The sequence below is a fragment of the Athene cunicularia genome, assembly GCF_003259725.1.
Source record: "Athene cunicularia isolate RWA chromosome 3 unlocalized genomic scaffold, athCun1 chr3_part1, whole genome shotgun sequence".
Taxonomy (NCBI): domain Eukaryota; kingdom Metazoa; phylum Chordata; class Aves; order Strigiformes; family Strigidae; genus Athene; species Athene cunicularia.
The window spans coordinates 48880328-48893620 of record NW_020799097.1 but is presented as its reverse complement, the minus strand read 5'-3'; the positions used below and the strand labels follow the sequence as shown (position 1 = coordinate 48893620).

The window sequence follows — 13293 nt, the reverse complement described above, 5'->3', positions numbered from 1 at the left end:
GGCAGCAGCCCTTGAGCCATATGTAATGCTTCAGAAATAATCTACTTACAAAAAAGCCACACTGACAGAAAAGGAAAAATCCTCCAGGATTCTGTCACACCTTCCAATCTGCATTTTTTAGATTCAGCAGCAACACTGTTATATAAAATGATCTTCACAGAGAGAAGCACAAGGTCAGCTCAAAAGTTTTCTTTCAGTACTTCCCATGTACTGCACTGTACAAAGGTATGCTCCTGTGTATCTACATTTAGTTATTTCACAGAGGTGCTGATTAAAAAGTATTTTCAGCATGACTTCAAACATAAACCACATATTTTACAGTATGTTCAAGAACAAAAAATGTAGCAAATTCAAGAAGGAAAAATCTGTAGCACAACCATGTGGAGCACGCAAAGCAAGCACAATCAAGCAAAGATACAGTGGTATTAAAAAAAGCAAAAACCTTGAGTTTAGAACAAAAGCCCTTTTAACTTTCACTTCCAAGTTTAACAAATACCCCTTTCATTTTCTTTTTTTATGGTCCCTTAGAAATGGTTCCCTGCAAAGGGGAGTTAAACTAGATAAGTATAGGAACGTGACATATTAAAATAGCAAAGGTGTTTCTTCTATAGAAATGTCACAGAAAAATCATGAGGAAAGTTATGGGAACAGCAGATGGTGGGGAGGAATTAAGATTAGCACTGCCGAAAAAAACAGTCCCAAAATAAACGTGACAGGTGAAAGCAGTTATCTAGAATAAGGTTCATGAGAAATGAACAATAAAATATGATCATTTCCATCTAACTCCTTATTCTCTGTATTTTAGTTTGCTAATAAACTACTGAGCAAAGCAATCCACTCTCCTCCGCAGCTAGGAAGCCTCTGAAGAAGGAAGCAACAGCACGACTTGTCCACAGATGCAGCTTCATGCTTAACTCTGATAAATGGTAGAGCTAGAACAAGTTTCAGAAGTTATATAATGTAAGGAGGCACAGAAGTGGCATTTGGCCATTTTAACACAACAGTGTCTGTAACAAATAGTAAGTGTTCCAAAAGCAAGCTGATCCTTCCAGCTTGAAACCCTTGTTTTAAACCCAAAAACTTGATACTGACATGTACGAAAGAGCCTATTTTAATTAATGGTGATCACCCACCAAGCTTGGCTTAAAACACTTCTATTGTTTTTCATAGGATCTGTCTACTGGACAGCCAAAGAGTTCAGAAGGCAGACATACTTGCTGCAGATGTTTGTTTACACTGTACATCAAAATGCTCCAGAGACATGAAAGAGGATGACACATTTTAGTTCTCCTGCTACATCACTGATGGGTCACCAAAATTACAGTGGAGTGCAATAAAGTTGCCAAATTCAAAGAAGAGAGTCAATAGAGTACTCCTCCTTTTTTAAAATTAGTACCATCTCTCCATATTGCCAGAAGTTCCTGGATTCTTGACCACATTTTGCTAGTAATTACTTTAAAGAGATACTTGCAGATTCCATAAGTGATCCATCATAATGATTGATTATAGGCTTGAGCAAGCTTGTTCCTTGCCACTGATGAATTACAAAATATGTAAATGTTGTTTAGTTTGTATCCACCACACATAACAACACCGTCTGATTTAGCCAGATGGCACTGGGTGTTGCTTTACTTTATCTAGAAGGGTGTATTATTTCGTGATTAACTCAAATTGCATTTCCCTGATGATAGCAATAGTGTTTTATAATTACATGTATTTCATGTAAAGTTGCTTCGTTAAGTCTGCTTTTTTAATATGCATAAAAAACCAAGGTCTGCAGTACAGTCATTTCTTCACACTGTCCTACTGACATTTCTCAACTCACTCTAAGTGCTCTTTACTACTGGGAAATAAAGAGTTTATCCTTGACTCTTTTTCCGGAAGTTCTTTTATAAGCTGTTACTAAGAACAGCAATTCCAGGCAACTGCTTCTGTGGTGTCCTCTCCTTTGCAAAAACAGCACAGAGGTCAAAAAACTCCAACTGTAGCTTGAACATTTAACTGCTACTGCATAGAAAATAAAAAGTAAATACTCCTCTGTTGTTTGTGCATCCCTAGCATTTTTACTATTGCAAAAAATTGGGAGGTCAGAGTCATCAGTGTACTTATATTTACTCGACAATATTTCTAATAGCTTTACTTACAATATTTATAATCTGTAAAGATTTCAGAACTGCTTGCGGTGAACAACCCATTGCCGTCAGATCAGGATAGATTCCTTCTTCTAACACATACTGGTTACCGGTGAATTCTTCCTGATCATACACTATGCAGCTGCAGGAAGAAGGGGAAGAAATTGCCTCTTAAGAATTCTGTGCAAGTAAAACGATGCTCACATTTCTCAGTCTTTACCAAGAGCTAATGACAGAAACATTATTTACAATGTTTTGTCCTGACAAGCTAAAGATTGATGTGTAAACTGCAGAGCATTGTTCTCTAAGTCCTCCTATGTGAAACCACTTCAGGTGTTAGAAAGCTCATTGGTTTTTTTTAAATTGTTACCATTTTAGTGATTTTGCAATATTCATTCAATATAACTTACCTGCCATCTAAAATTTTTGAAGACTTCACAGCAAATGAATCAATACATCTTGTGTTTTTTTCAAATATTTGGCATTTACCCTTGAATTCAGGCTCTGAAAATAACTGGACCTTAAAAAAAATTATAAACATATTTAAAACCAATTAATTATTCAACCTTCAGCAACACGTCTCCACCATTACTTCTATAATTAGATTAAAACATACTTAAAACACCCAGACCTCCTCAGTTACATGTTTTTTTGTTACCTCTTCAGTGTTGCAATCCTTGTTCGAGACAGCAAGGTAACAATATAAAAAATTACTTCTAGCTGTAGATCACTCAGTAACATACAAAATAATTCAAATAACACTAACAAAGATAGCTCCTTGGACTATCTGCTGGAGAGGATTTTGAAATTCCCACAGAATTGCTAGATTAGGCATATCTTTAGCAAAGCGCTGTGAACAGTTTTGGTTTAAGTTATTAATCCATTTCATCTCCAAAATACATATTCTTCCCACTAAATGAAAACTATCTGTTTCTTAGAACATAAATGGTGCCTAATCTTGGCAAAGTACCCAGCATACCAACAAGTATGGTATGTATTCCCAGGGTAGATGGGCTTTATGTGCCTGTTACAGCTCTAGTTACAGTCATGTCAGTTCTTCTTTCTCTGCTTGGAGCATTGGAGGAGATACGTCACCCAGAGTCTTTTGTCCTCATTAAAAAGAAAAAAAAAATCTAAGCAGCAAACCTGCTAATTTGGTTAGAGGATAATTAACCCTGATCACACAGAAGTCATTCACATTATCACATGCCTACCAGCTTTATTCACTCTTAACAGAGATACGAGTGTGGGCATGTATAGCATTCTCCAAAGAGGAACATGCTGACGAGGGATGCAGTCTGTTGACTACAAGCCATTACTTCTTTGTTTCCTTAGGATAAGGTCTTAAAAGGCACATAATATACAGATGCAAATAATTTTTCATGCACATAGCTGAAAATAAGCAGCCTTGTGATTTTTATTCCCCACAGTTTATACATTATCCCTATGCAGGAGATTCTAGCGAGGCATGCTACCTACCAATCAAGAATGCAAAACAAGACAACTAAGACTTTTCTCCCTAGTTTTTAGTTCCATGACATACTCATCAGTTTGACTGAAATGAAAATAAATGTAACTTTGTACAGGGAGAAACATGAAAAGGTTCAGAATTATGAAAGAATGAAAAAAGCTGCCCATTAGTCTCGCTGTCAAAACTACGTATTAATACTTGCACATAAGAGACAGTCCAACCTAAAAATATGTTAACTCACTGAACAGACAAGTTCTCCCTGTCATTTCCTTCTCTTAGTTATTGACAAAGATGGCATTAATTTTTAAGCTCAACTCAGCATTTTTGTGAGTGAACAAGATTTCCTTAAAGTGCAACCACCATTAGCAGAACTGTTAACCAAAGAACTAGGTTCAAAAGGAATTAGCCACAACTGTACCATGAACAACAAAATTTAATTTGTAGAGCCCTCACCTCAGCAATAGAATCCAGGTACCTGCACCTCTGCATAGAGGGCTGCGGGTTCCAGCTCCTCAGAACTATCACTGATAGCCCAGAACAGCAAACTTGCTGAACCAAAACATTGCTTGTGCCCTGTGAAGTTCTGATGGCAGCTGTGTATTAAATCCCACCTTCCTTGGGCCTTAATGTGACTTACTTAAGAGGTCTGGAAAGCAGCCTTCCTCCTCCTGCAGTTCTCGCTCTTTGTCTGATTAGCAAACCATCTATGGAAATACCTGGGTGCTACACTAGACAAAAAGCCATTTCTTCATGTTGCAGACACTACGCTGTTTCATGCATTTAAAGAAGTATCTTACCTTGACTTTCCTCCTTTCGCTTCCAACAATATCCTAGAAAAGTTTGGGAGGAGAAAAAAAAAAGGACAAAATATATTTTAAACATACAAAAGTTTACTATTAATTATTTTTAAAAGAATATAAACAAACTCAATTTGATTGAAAAAGTATAGTTCCAAATACTTCAGAAAAACTTGCAAAACAAGTATAGAATGAACTCCTTACCATAATGATGGGTTGAACTGAAGATATTTTGCAATTCTTTCCCCCCCATGCCTCGATGCTGGGATATAGCCCTTTAGCTAGTATATATTGCTCCCCTGTAAACTCAGGATTCTCATAAGCCACCCACCTAAGGGAGACAGAAGAAGGTGGTGATAGGTAGAAGTCACACTACTTTTCCAAAAGAAAGATGCACATATTCATTACTGTTATAAGGTAAGAACAAATAAAAAAGTTTCTCCCCTCAAGTGCCAAACTGTGATGCTGTTAAAATGCTAAACAAATTCATTTATCTGATACTCCAAAACCCATGCAAATTTCACTTTCGTTCACACTATGTCGATATGAGTCAGACTGAGTTAGCTAAAGCAGAACACAAGTTCAAATGCATCATCTGCTAGATATCCTAAAAGCTGACTCCAGTAAGAATATTTCAAGATGTTCCAATTCTATTATTTTATTGAGATCCAATTCTTCTCTAGAAAACCAGACAGATATCAGAATACAACTGTTTGGATGTATCTAACTTTCAGAATCATCTGGGCAGTAAAGATAGGAATAACAATCTTTAATGTTGCCTGTATCTACAGTTTACTTGTGTTTAAGCAAACACACATCCCAACAGAAAGCTGAGTTGCAACCACAGGCATATATGCTAATGAGAGAAGGCTGTTCCCTGCTAGGAATCACAGACATCAGCAGGAAGAACATCCTTGGAAGTTAAGCATTAACACCATCACAAGTTTGACCAGATTAGTATTTTTAAATTAAAAGCTATTATTATAAATAGTCAGATCTCATGCCTGACACAGGCCACAAACTCAGATTTCTGCATCAAGCCCATAATTTCTGTCTCAGTCAGAATACATGTTCTTGAAAGACATCGAAGTTTTGAGATACACACTTGGAAAAGCAACAAAACCCCTACATATCTCTCTCCAACGTTCAATTACCCCTGCAGCGCTTTATTTCTAGTCTTAAGTATCTGCTATCAACTTGTCTTTCTATGTGTAATCTACTACATTCAATAAACATTCAATTACAGTATTCTCCTAACCATGGATCCATACTGAAAGCCCAGATAAAGCATTCACACATCAGCACTACCTTTGGTTTTGTGATAACCTGCATAAATTCTGTTGCCTTTAACTGATGAACTTCCCCATAATTACATTCTGGTTCTTTGTTAAACTCATCTCTTTTTTTTAGTTTCTGTTTTTTGGACTGTCAGTGATAGAACTGGCCACAGTAACAGCTGAGCTTCATTCATTATATTTATGCAGAGATCAGGACATCTGGCTGGTTCCTAGTTCTACAAGATCATCTTCTACTCACAAGTCAACCAGCTTTTAATTTTAGCCAACGCATTGCATAACGAGTGTATGCTAGGCTATGCCAAAACCCACTTTCAGTGCAGTCTTCTTACAGTTTCAACACTAACAAAAAATTTTCACATCATAAAGCAGTAAAATGATATGGAACTTATAATTTGCCGTGGAGGCTAACTCTCACCATCTAAATTCACCATAAAGTGATCTAGGTGTGCCGAGCAACTGGGTTCTATTTAAGCTGCAATTTTATTCCAAGAACAAATGTCAGAGTCTCTACAGATATGAGAACTGGGATAACTTCAAACTGAAATAAAGCTGCATCAACACGTAAGTATGAACTTGGTAGTGTCTGTCCATGGCAAACCCTCATACAGTGATTCACATTTATCACTATTTACATCTCTCGGTTTGCCTCAGATATAATCAATTATTCTAACTTGTTATGCACTAATTACTTAAGGCATATTTCAAGGCATATTTTAAAATCACCTCACAGCAAGTAATCAAAGAGACATCGGTATGTACAATAAATTGAGCAGGCAGTTCAAATGTTTCAGGTGTGTCTATACCCGTATGCCACATATACCAAAAGCTGTGAAAATGAGGTTCCCTTAACCAGTTTCTTCTGCAGACGTTCATTAGATTTTTCTATGCAGAAATGCCAACGTACAACTACAGTGCATGACAGTTTAACTTGACTGACATCTACACAAACAAGTGCTTCTGATATTAAATGAATGATAAAACATGACAGATGCCTCCTAAGAATCTCTCAAAAGCAGTTATTTCATTTCCCCCATCTAAAAAGAAGCCTGAATACAGAAGTATCTCACTTACACGTGTTTATGTTGAAATCAATACAATTTAACTAAGTGCCACGCTCCCATGCAAGTCAGCCCATGCGGTTAGAGAGTTTTCAGAGCCAGGGCTTACTGGTGAAATACTTGTGCTTTTCCACATCATTCAGAAGCCCATACAAGCTGCTGAGAGTAGTAATAACAACATCAAGGACAGGCAACTGAATTCAGTACCAGCTAAACCTGTCAGACCTCAAGACTATCCCTAGGAAGGAGCACTGCCTTAATCCAACTTCTGACTTCACAGAAAGGCCTGGAGAGCAAGACATTGCCTCCATATCTGAGCAAGAGAGAGTCACATCCCAGCTGCCGGGCACCATAAAAACTGAAGAACTGCTCTGCAGCATGGTAACAACCACCCTGCCCCACAGGGAGCGAGTTCTCCTAACATAACAGTTATTGTAACCCCCAGCCCTACAAACTGCCTTAGTTAGGCTGAGCAACAGCCTCATCCCAGGTTGCTGGTGGCGTGGTGCTGGAGACCTTCACTCCCCTGCACCATCCATGCCCCTAGAACCAGAGACATAGAGAAAAGTGTCATTTCTATAATGTTATAGTACTATTACACACACACAGTATCTTTCCCCAGAGCCTTCTATATATGATGTCTAATAAGCACAGCTCCAAACAGTCTGGAAGAACAGCCAAGAAAAGAACCCAGACACAGATAACTTGCCAGAAATTGATTTTGCCCATAGTCAGCCCAGGATTCATCTTACCTAACTTTATCTTTTAAAACATTGGTGATTTCTCATCACCTGTGCTCTAATATGAGCAGAGAGGAGTAACCCCCCTTTCTGCATTGCTCAGACTCATTTTAGGATAGGACAGATTACCTAAATCCTGGAAGGACCTTCTTTCAGGCACAGAAGCACTCCTTCAGGACTGAAATAGAATTCACAATCTTTAAAGCTTAAATACTACATGGAGACAATGGGTTTAAATTGGCCTATACATGCTAATCAGCTAGACCTCATGAGGGGCCCAGAAGTTATCTGGCACTTACAGATTTATAGCATGATTAACAGAGAAGATGAGGTAATAAAATTCTGTTTATAGGAAAGAGAGAGAACAGGTTCTTTATTATACCCCTTCATGGTTGTGACTTCCAGTATCCCAGGGACCTGCAAACTTAAATTTCGTAACTCCTTGAAAGGGTTTTTTTGTCAGTTCAGCTCTGTTCAGAGATGGAGGGATGTAGAAGCTTTGTTTGAAATGTTCTCCCACAAGGTACTCAAGGGCTCTTGCCCTTTTCAGCCTCCAGTGGAGGATCATTGTTGTACCTCGTTGTCTCTTTAGTTTTACCCATGTTACCTTCCTGTGTGCATCTAGATTAAATTTACTACAGTCTGGCTCCTATATATGAACTACTCATCACCTAATGATTTCCTTAATATCACTATCCATATGTACACTAGAAGCAGCCAAGTCTGCACTGTGAACTGATTAGTTGAAAATTAGGGGAAAACCAGGCTGATTACATGACCACAGTAAAACAAACACCTACGTAAAAAAACGAATATGGAAAAGTTCTTCTAGTTGATCGTTTTGAACCCAGTGGGAGACAGGGGCTTTTTCGGTATTTTTGGCAAAATTTTGGTGTGTTTATGGATAAAGAAAAGGCACATTTCAAACATGCAATTCCTGTGATTTTGATCATTACTAAATATAAGCTTGAAGAATTTTTAAGCAGAGAGGAAGTAAAAATTGTACAACAGTTGATTTTAGTACTTGCTTAAACTTGTAAAGGGTGTTACCTGTTGCTAGTAAATACTTCCATTTTCCATCACTTAAAATTTTGCCAGTTTGGAAGTAAAGATCAACCCCTACTTAAAAGAAGAAAGGCCTCTCCTATTTTCAGGTACTCTGGATTGTTTTCTCCCACTCTAATGGCAAAAGAAAAAAATATCCTGGATTTTATGCTTGGCCAGTCTCTAAAGAATGCTCAAGACCATTTCATTTTTGAAGAAGTCAATCCTCATCACCTTAGGATATTTTTGGGGGGATGTCTTTATAATGGATTTAGCAAAGAAGTTAAAATACTGCTTGGAAAGATTCTTCAGAAACACAATAGCTGTAAATCTTAATGCAGATAGCACTCAATTACCCCAAAACGTAATATTCACTCCCCAAATGCAGAGCTGGGCTGTCCTCAGCATAAAGTTTAGAGATGCAGTTTAGCTTAGAACTTGTTCAGTAGTATCTGTGCACTGCAGCGTAAGGCTTTCTTTTCTTTGATATACCCTTTAAATTACAGGGCAATCAAATTAATTATCTGGGAAATACAGATCATTTGTTATCTGTTACTGCTGTAACTGCTTACCCCAGACACCTGTAGTTAAAAAAAATTGCTATGAAAGTCTCAGGGCTTCTTACATTTTTTACTTTTTTTTTTTTTTTTTTTTTTTTTTTTTTTTTTTAAATAAATTGTTTTCAACATGATACCAGGAAAGTTATTTTGAAATATTATGACAAGCCTTACTGAATCTCTCACAGTTCACTATGACATTATCTCTATTACAGTCTGAACAGCTCAGGAAATTGCTCAACAGATTATTCACTGTTCTATGACTGATTTCTTAGAAGGAAAGATTTAAAATTTTTCTACATGAATAGTTATTTAACACTTTAAAATAAAGCATTTTATTACCAAGCATTCAAAGTGAACTATTCAACCTTTCTGACACATATTCTATTATTGTTATTAGCACTTAGCAAGAACACCACCACAAATCCCCACTCACAACCTCTTTAGAAACGAAAGGGTCATACAAGACTGTTAAGAATTGAGTGATAGTCACCTGTGATAAAGAATGCACGTAAACTTCTAAAAAGTTTATTGCTACAAATTACCTCCTAAGAGACTACAAGGTGAGATTACAGGAACCATAGCAGAGTCTGTGGGACAAGAGTTTTGTTTGTAAGGCCTTCTAGCTGCCTTTACCATCACAGCATTAGAGTAACTCTTAATTACTAGAATACTCAAACTCAAGTATGATTCTTATCTCAGCAGTAACAGACATTTACTAAAACAACTACACAAAAGGCATGATAGGTAACCCACAATTTGTTTCAAAGCTTCAGAGGTGACTCCTTCCCATGAATCTCTCTTGCATATTACAGAAGACAGAAGGGCACAGTGGCTTCAAAGGTCATCAGGCAGAAAAAAACTCTGCTGTCACACCATATTCATATACAAATTAAAAGCATTCCTCTGGAACGCACTGAGCTTGATTCTGCAATCTTTATCCAGACAAACTTGCAGAGATATCGCACAGATAACACACAGAAAGATTTAGGGTGTGGCTGGGTAAGGCAGAGCTTTCAGCAAGTCACCTCCATACCAGGCAGTGAGAGAGACTGCATGTCTCACACCCTTTCGCTTCTACTACTTTAAGCAATTTTGTGTATTTGGACACATGATTGCTCATACTTGTCTGTATTTCCAAAAGACTGTGATGCAGTCTGCAAGGCTGTGAAACTCAGTCTGCAATCGATGTACTGAACAAATCAAACAGCAAAGTCTATCAAACTATCAACTGCATATGTCAACACCTGTGGCACAAACAGTAAGAGCTGTATAATGGCCATGCCAATGCAAAGTTTTGGGAACCACTGTGTTAGGAAAAAAACTCAATAGAAACCACGACCACAGTACCAAAACACTATTAATCTGTAGGATTCACTGCAAAAGCAATGTTACTTTTTAGTTAAAGTCTCCTTAATATCAGAATGCATTAGTGAGCATGGCAAGAGTTACCTCCATTTTACACACAGTTGAGAGAAAAGAGCAAGGAATTTGCCTCTGGTGAAACACAAGACAAGTGGAAATAAGTTCCACAATTTTGCTGTTGAAACGCTTTTAAAAAAAAATACAGTCACGAGCACAAGCTATTTCTAACCTCTCTGATGAAATGTCATACTTATATACTTTGTGTATCAGTAAGTCAATATTTCCTGGGAGCACCCAATCTTATTATGAGAAGAAAATCAATTTACTGTACAGATTCACAAAAACTTTCCCTTTCACATTCTGCTGTCAAGGGCAGAAAATTTTACTTGAAGACTTCACATAGACATTAGAAGTCAGAGTGCTGAAAAACATCTTCAAATACTATAAAATTCTAAAAAGAACAGCACATTTAAAATTAAACAGTTATTAAAAATATCACTTACACTCCACTTAGCACATTTATAGACTGTGTCCTCAGCCCATATCCAGTGTCTTTCAAATTGGCAATAATTCCTAACACATTAATATTGGAACCCTTTGATCCAAAGTCTTTTTCACTGTACATTATCATATGGGAGCTTGTGAAGTCCTGTTAAAGCAAAGAGAAGCATCATAAGGAAAATGCAACATGACGTGTCAGTGCACTCAGGAGACGCCCACTACATGTTCTTGGAACTTACGCCAACAATCGGTCGCAACGATTGCAACTCTTCATCATAGCCACCCCAGTCTGTCCAATCCTGATACGCTCCTTCTTCCAGCAAGTACTGATGGCCTTCAAACCCAGGCTTCTCATAAGCAACCCAACTGAACAAGAACAAAACAGTCGGCATGTGAAAATGGACAACTGCCACTCCATGTTGTTATGGAGCAGATACAGATTATGAAATTTGTTATTCTGCTGTCAATATTTACAAATTTAATGCAGGCACATATCTAAACCCAAAAAACTGTGAAAACAGAGAAAATAAACAGGTACTGAATTTGACCACTGCAATTTTCATCCTATAAAGTTATGCTTCAGCTGAAGAGGAAATAATGTTTGGTGTATTCCCACACTTACAGTCCTCCCAGTACTTTCATGGATCCCACTGATGGAAGTGGAAGTCTTGTCTTGTCTTCCGATTCCTTGTCATCAAGCATAACGACCTCTGACTCCATTTCCACATGTCTCCCTTCAAAGAAAGGCTTCTCATAAATTATTACCTGTAGCAGAAATTAAGAAAAAGCAAAGTTTCAGAAAGCATGACAAATTCTGACAGTTTCTTTTGCATTGATACATAGAAGGGGAGGCAAGACTATGAAACTATTAGTGGATTTCTTTATTCTCTTCAAGAGGTCTTTCCTTCAGAGATGCAACGTGATGGCTTGCATGTTCATTACCCATCTGCATTATCCACATAGCTGTTAATACTGTCAAATATGTATGTGATGGACGCATAAATGTAACAGAAATTCCATTTTCTTGGTGTGCTCACATGCAGTTGGACCAGCCACTGAACCATCATTAGTTGGTACATGACCAAGATATGTTTATCTACCCACATGTAGTTCATGTGTTCTAATATACCTCCGGACAACCAAATAAAAATTGAATTCAATGTAAAAATTGAAAATAAAAATTTTACCTTTGGCTCTCCACTGAATTCAACTTTGCGACCACCCTGTCAAAAAAAAAAAAAAAAAAAAAAAAAAAAAAATAAGTCATCAACTCTTCACAAACAGACAGAAAATTTAAGATGAAACCTTACTTGAAGAACACAAGTGAAAATAAGAAGGCAGATTAAAGGCAGAAATGGATGTAATGAAAAGTTGAATGTTCAAGAATTTTATAGACTAAAAATTTTGGATTTTAAACAGTTACATTTTGTGAGTTTTGAAAAAATCTAGCCACCTGAACACATTATTTCTAATGCATAAACATAAGTCATGTAACTTGCAAGTAATAACAGTACTTTACCATTTTCAAGGGCCTCATGGACCTAATATAGGCTTCCTTCTTCTCCCAGAATGCTAAATTAGGATATTCACCAGGCTCCAACATTAAAGGTACTCCCTGGAAACCAGGTTCTTCATAAATCAGCCATCTAAAGATGGGAGGGCGGGGGGAAGAATGCAAAAGATAAAAAACCCAGAATGTTTCTGAACAGTAAAGAATGAGACAATATACTTACTTTAGAAATGACATCACTGTACCCTTAATAAAACTTTGTTTCTTTACCATCAAAATTGCCAGCTACAAGATGGCATTGCTGGGAAACTTCTGTGCTGTGCAGAAGCCACCAATAATGCATGTGTTTTGTTTGAATAGACTAAAAAAAAAAATCAGTACAATGAACAGACAGTTAAGAATTTGACTCTGTCTTAGCTAAGGCAACCCAAGTTTTAGACTAAAGTTCCAAGACTTAGGCTTACTCTATTATTTTCAGAATAGTTTTAAAATATACCGAACCAATTTTCAAGAAGTTGAAAGATCTCTACTAACCTAGACTTGGATTTGTTGCAAAATCTGTTCAACAGAAAATTCTAAACGTGTTATTTACTAATACACAGGAAAAACAGACAACTCCTTAGAAGTCTACTTTGTCATGGCTTCTATCTGCTAATAAATCTGCTTTGAAAGACTTTCAAAATTCCTGATTGGGACAGCAACAGTAGTTTTTCAAAGTTATTTTTCAAGAAAATCTTAGGTAGTAATCACTTACTGGAAACAAGGAAACATACTGCTGATTTCTGCATAAGGATGGCAATTTATTTCCTCCAATTAAATT

The 13293-nt window shown here is 37.1% G+C and overlaps 1 protein-coding gene across 2 annotated transcripts in view; it reads right to left on the bottom strand.

The window, feature by feature from the left end:
* The window catches only part of CRYBG1 (crystallin beta-gamma domain containing 1), a 65227-nt gene that overhangs the window by 12973 nt on the left and 38961 nt on the right, over window positions 1-13293 (bottom strand). For both annotated transcript variants that reach the window (XM_026845279.1, XM_026845278.1), the window contains exons 9-17: window positions 12483-12609; window positions 12151-12186; window positions 11586-11728; window positions 11203-11329; window positions 10966-11111; window positions 4605-4731; window positions 4401-4433; window positions 2543-2652; window positions 2145-2274 (exon numbers count right to left, since the gene is read on the bottom strand). In XM_026845279.1, the coding sequence (XP_026701080.1) occupies window positions 2145-2274; window positions 2543-2652; window positions 4401-4433; window positions 4605-4731; window positions 10966-11111; window positions 11203-11329; window positions 11586-11728; window positions 12151-12186; window positions 12483-12609 (979 nt within the window). The remainder of the gene's footprint in view (window positions 1-2144; window positions 2275-2542; window positions 2653-4400; window positions 4434-4604; window positions 4732-10965; window positions 11112-11202; window positions 11330-11585; window positions 11729-12150; window positions 12187-12482; window positions 12610-13293) is intronic.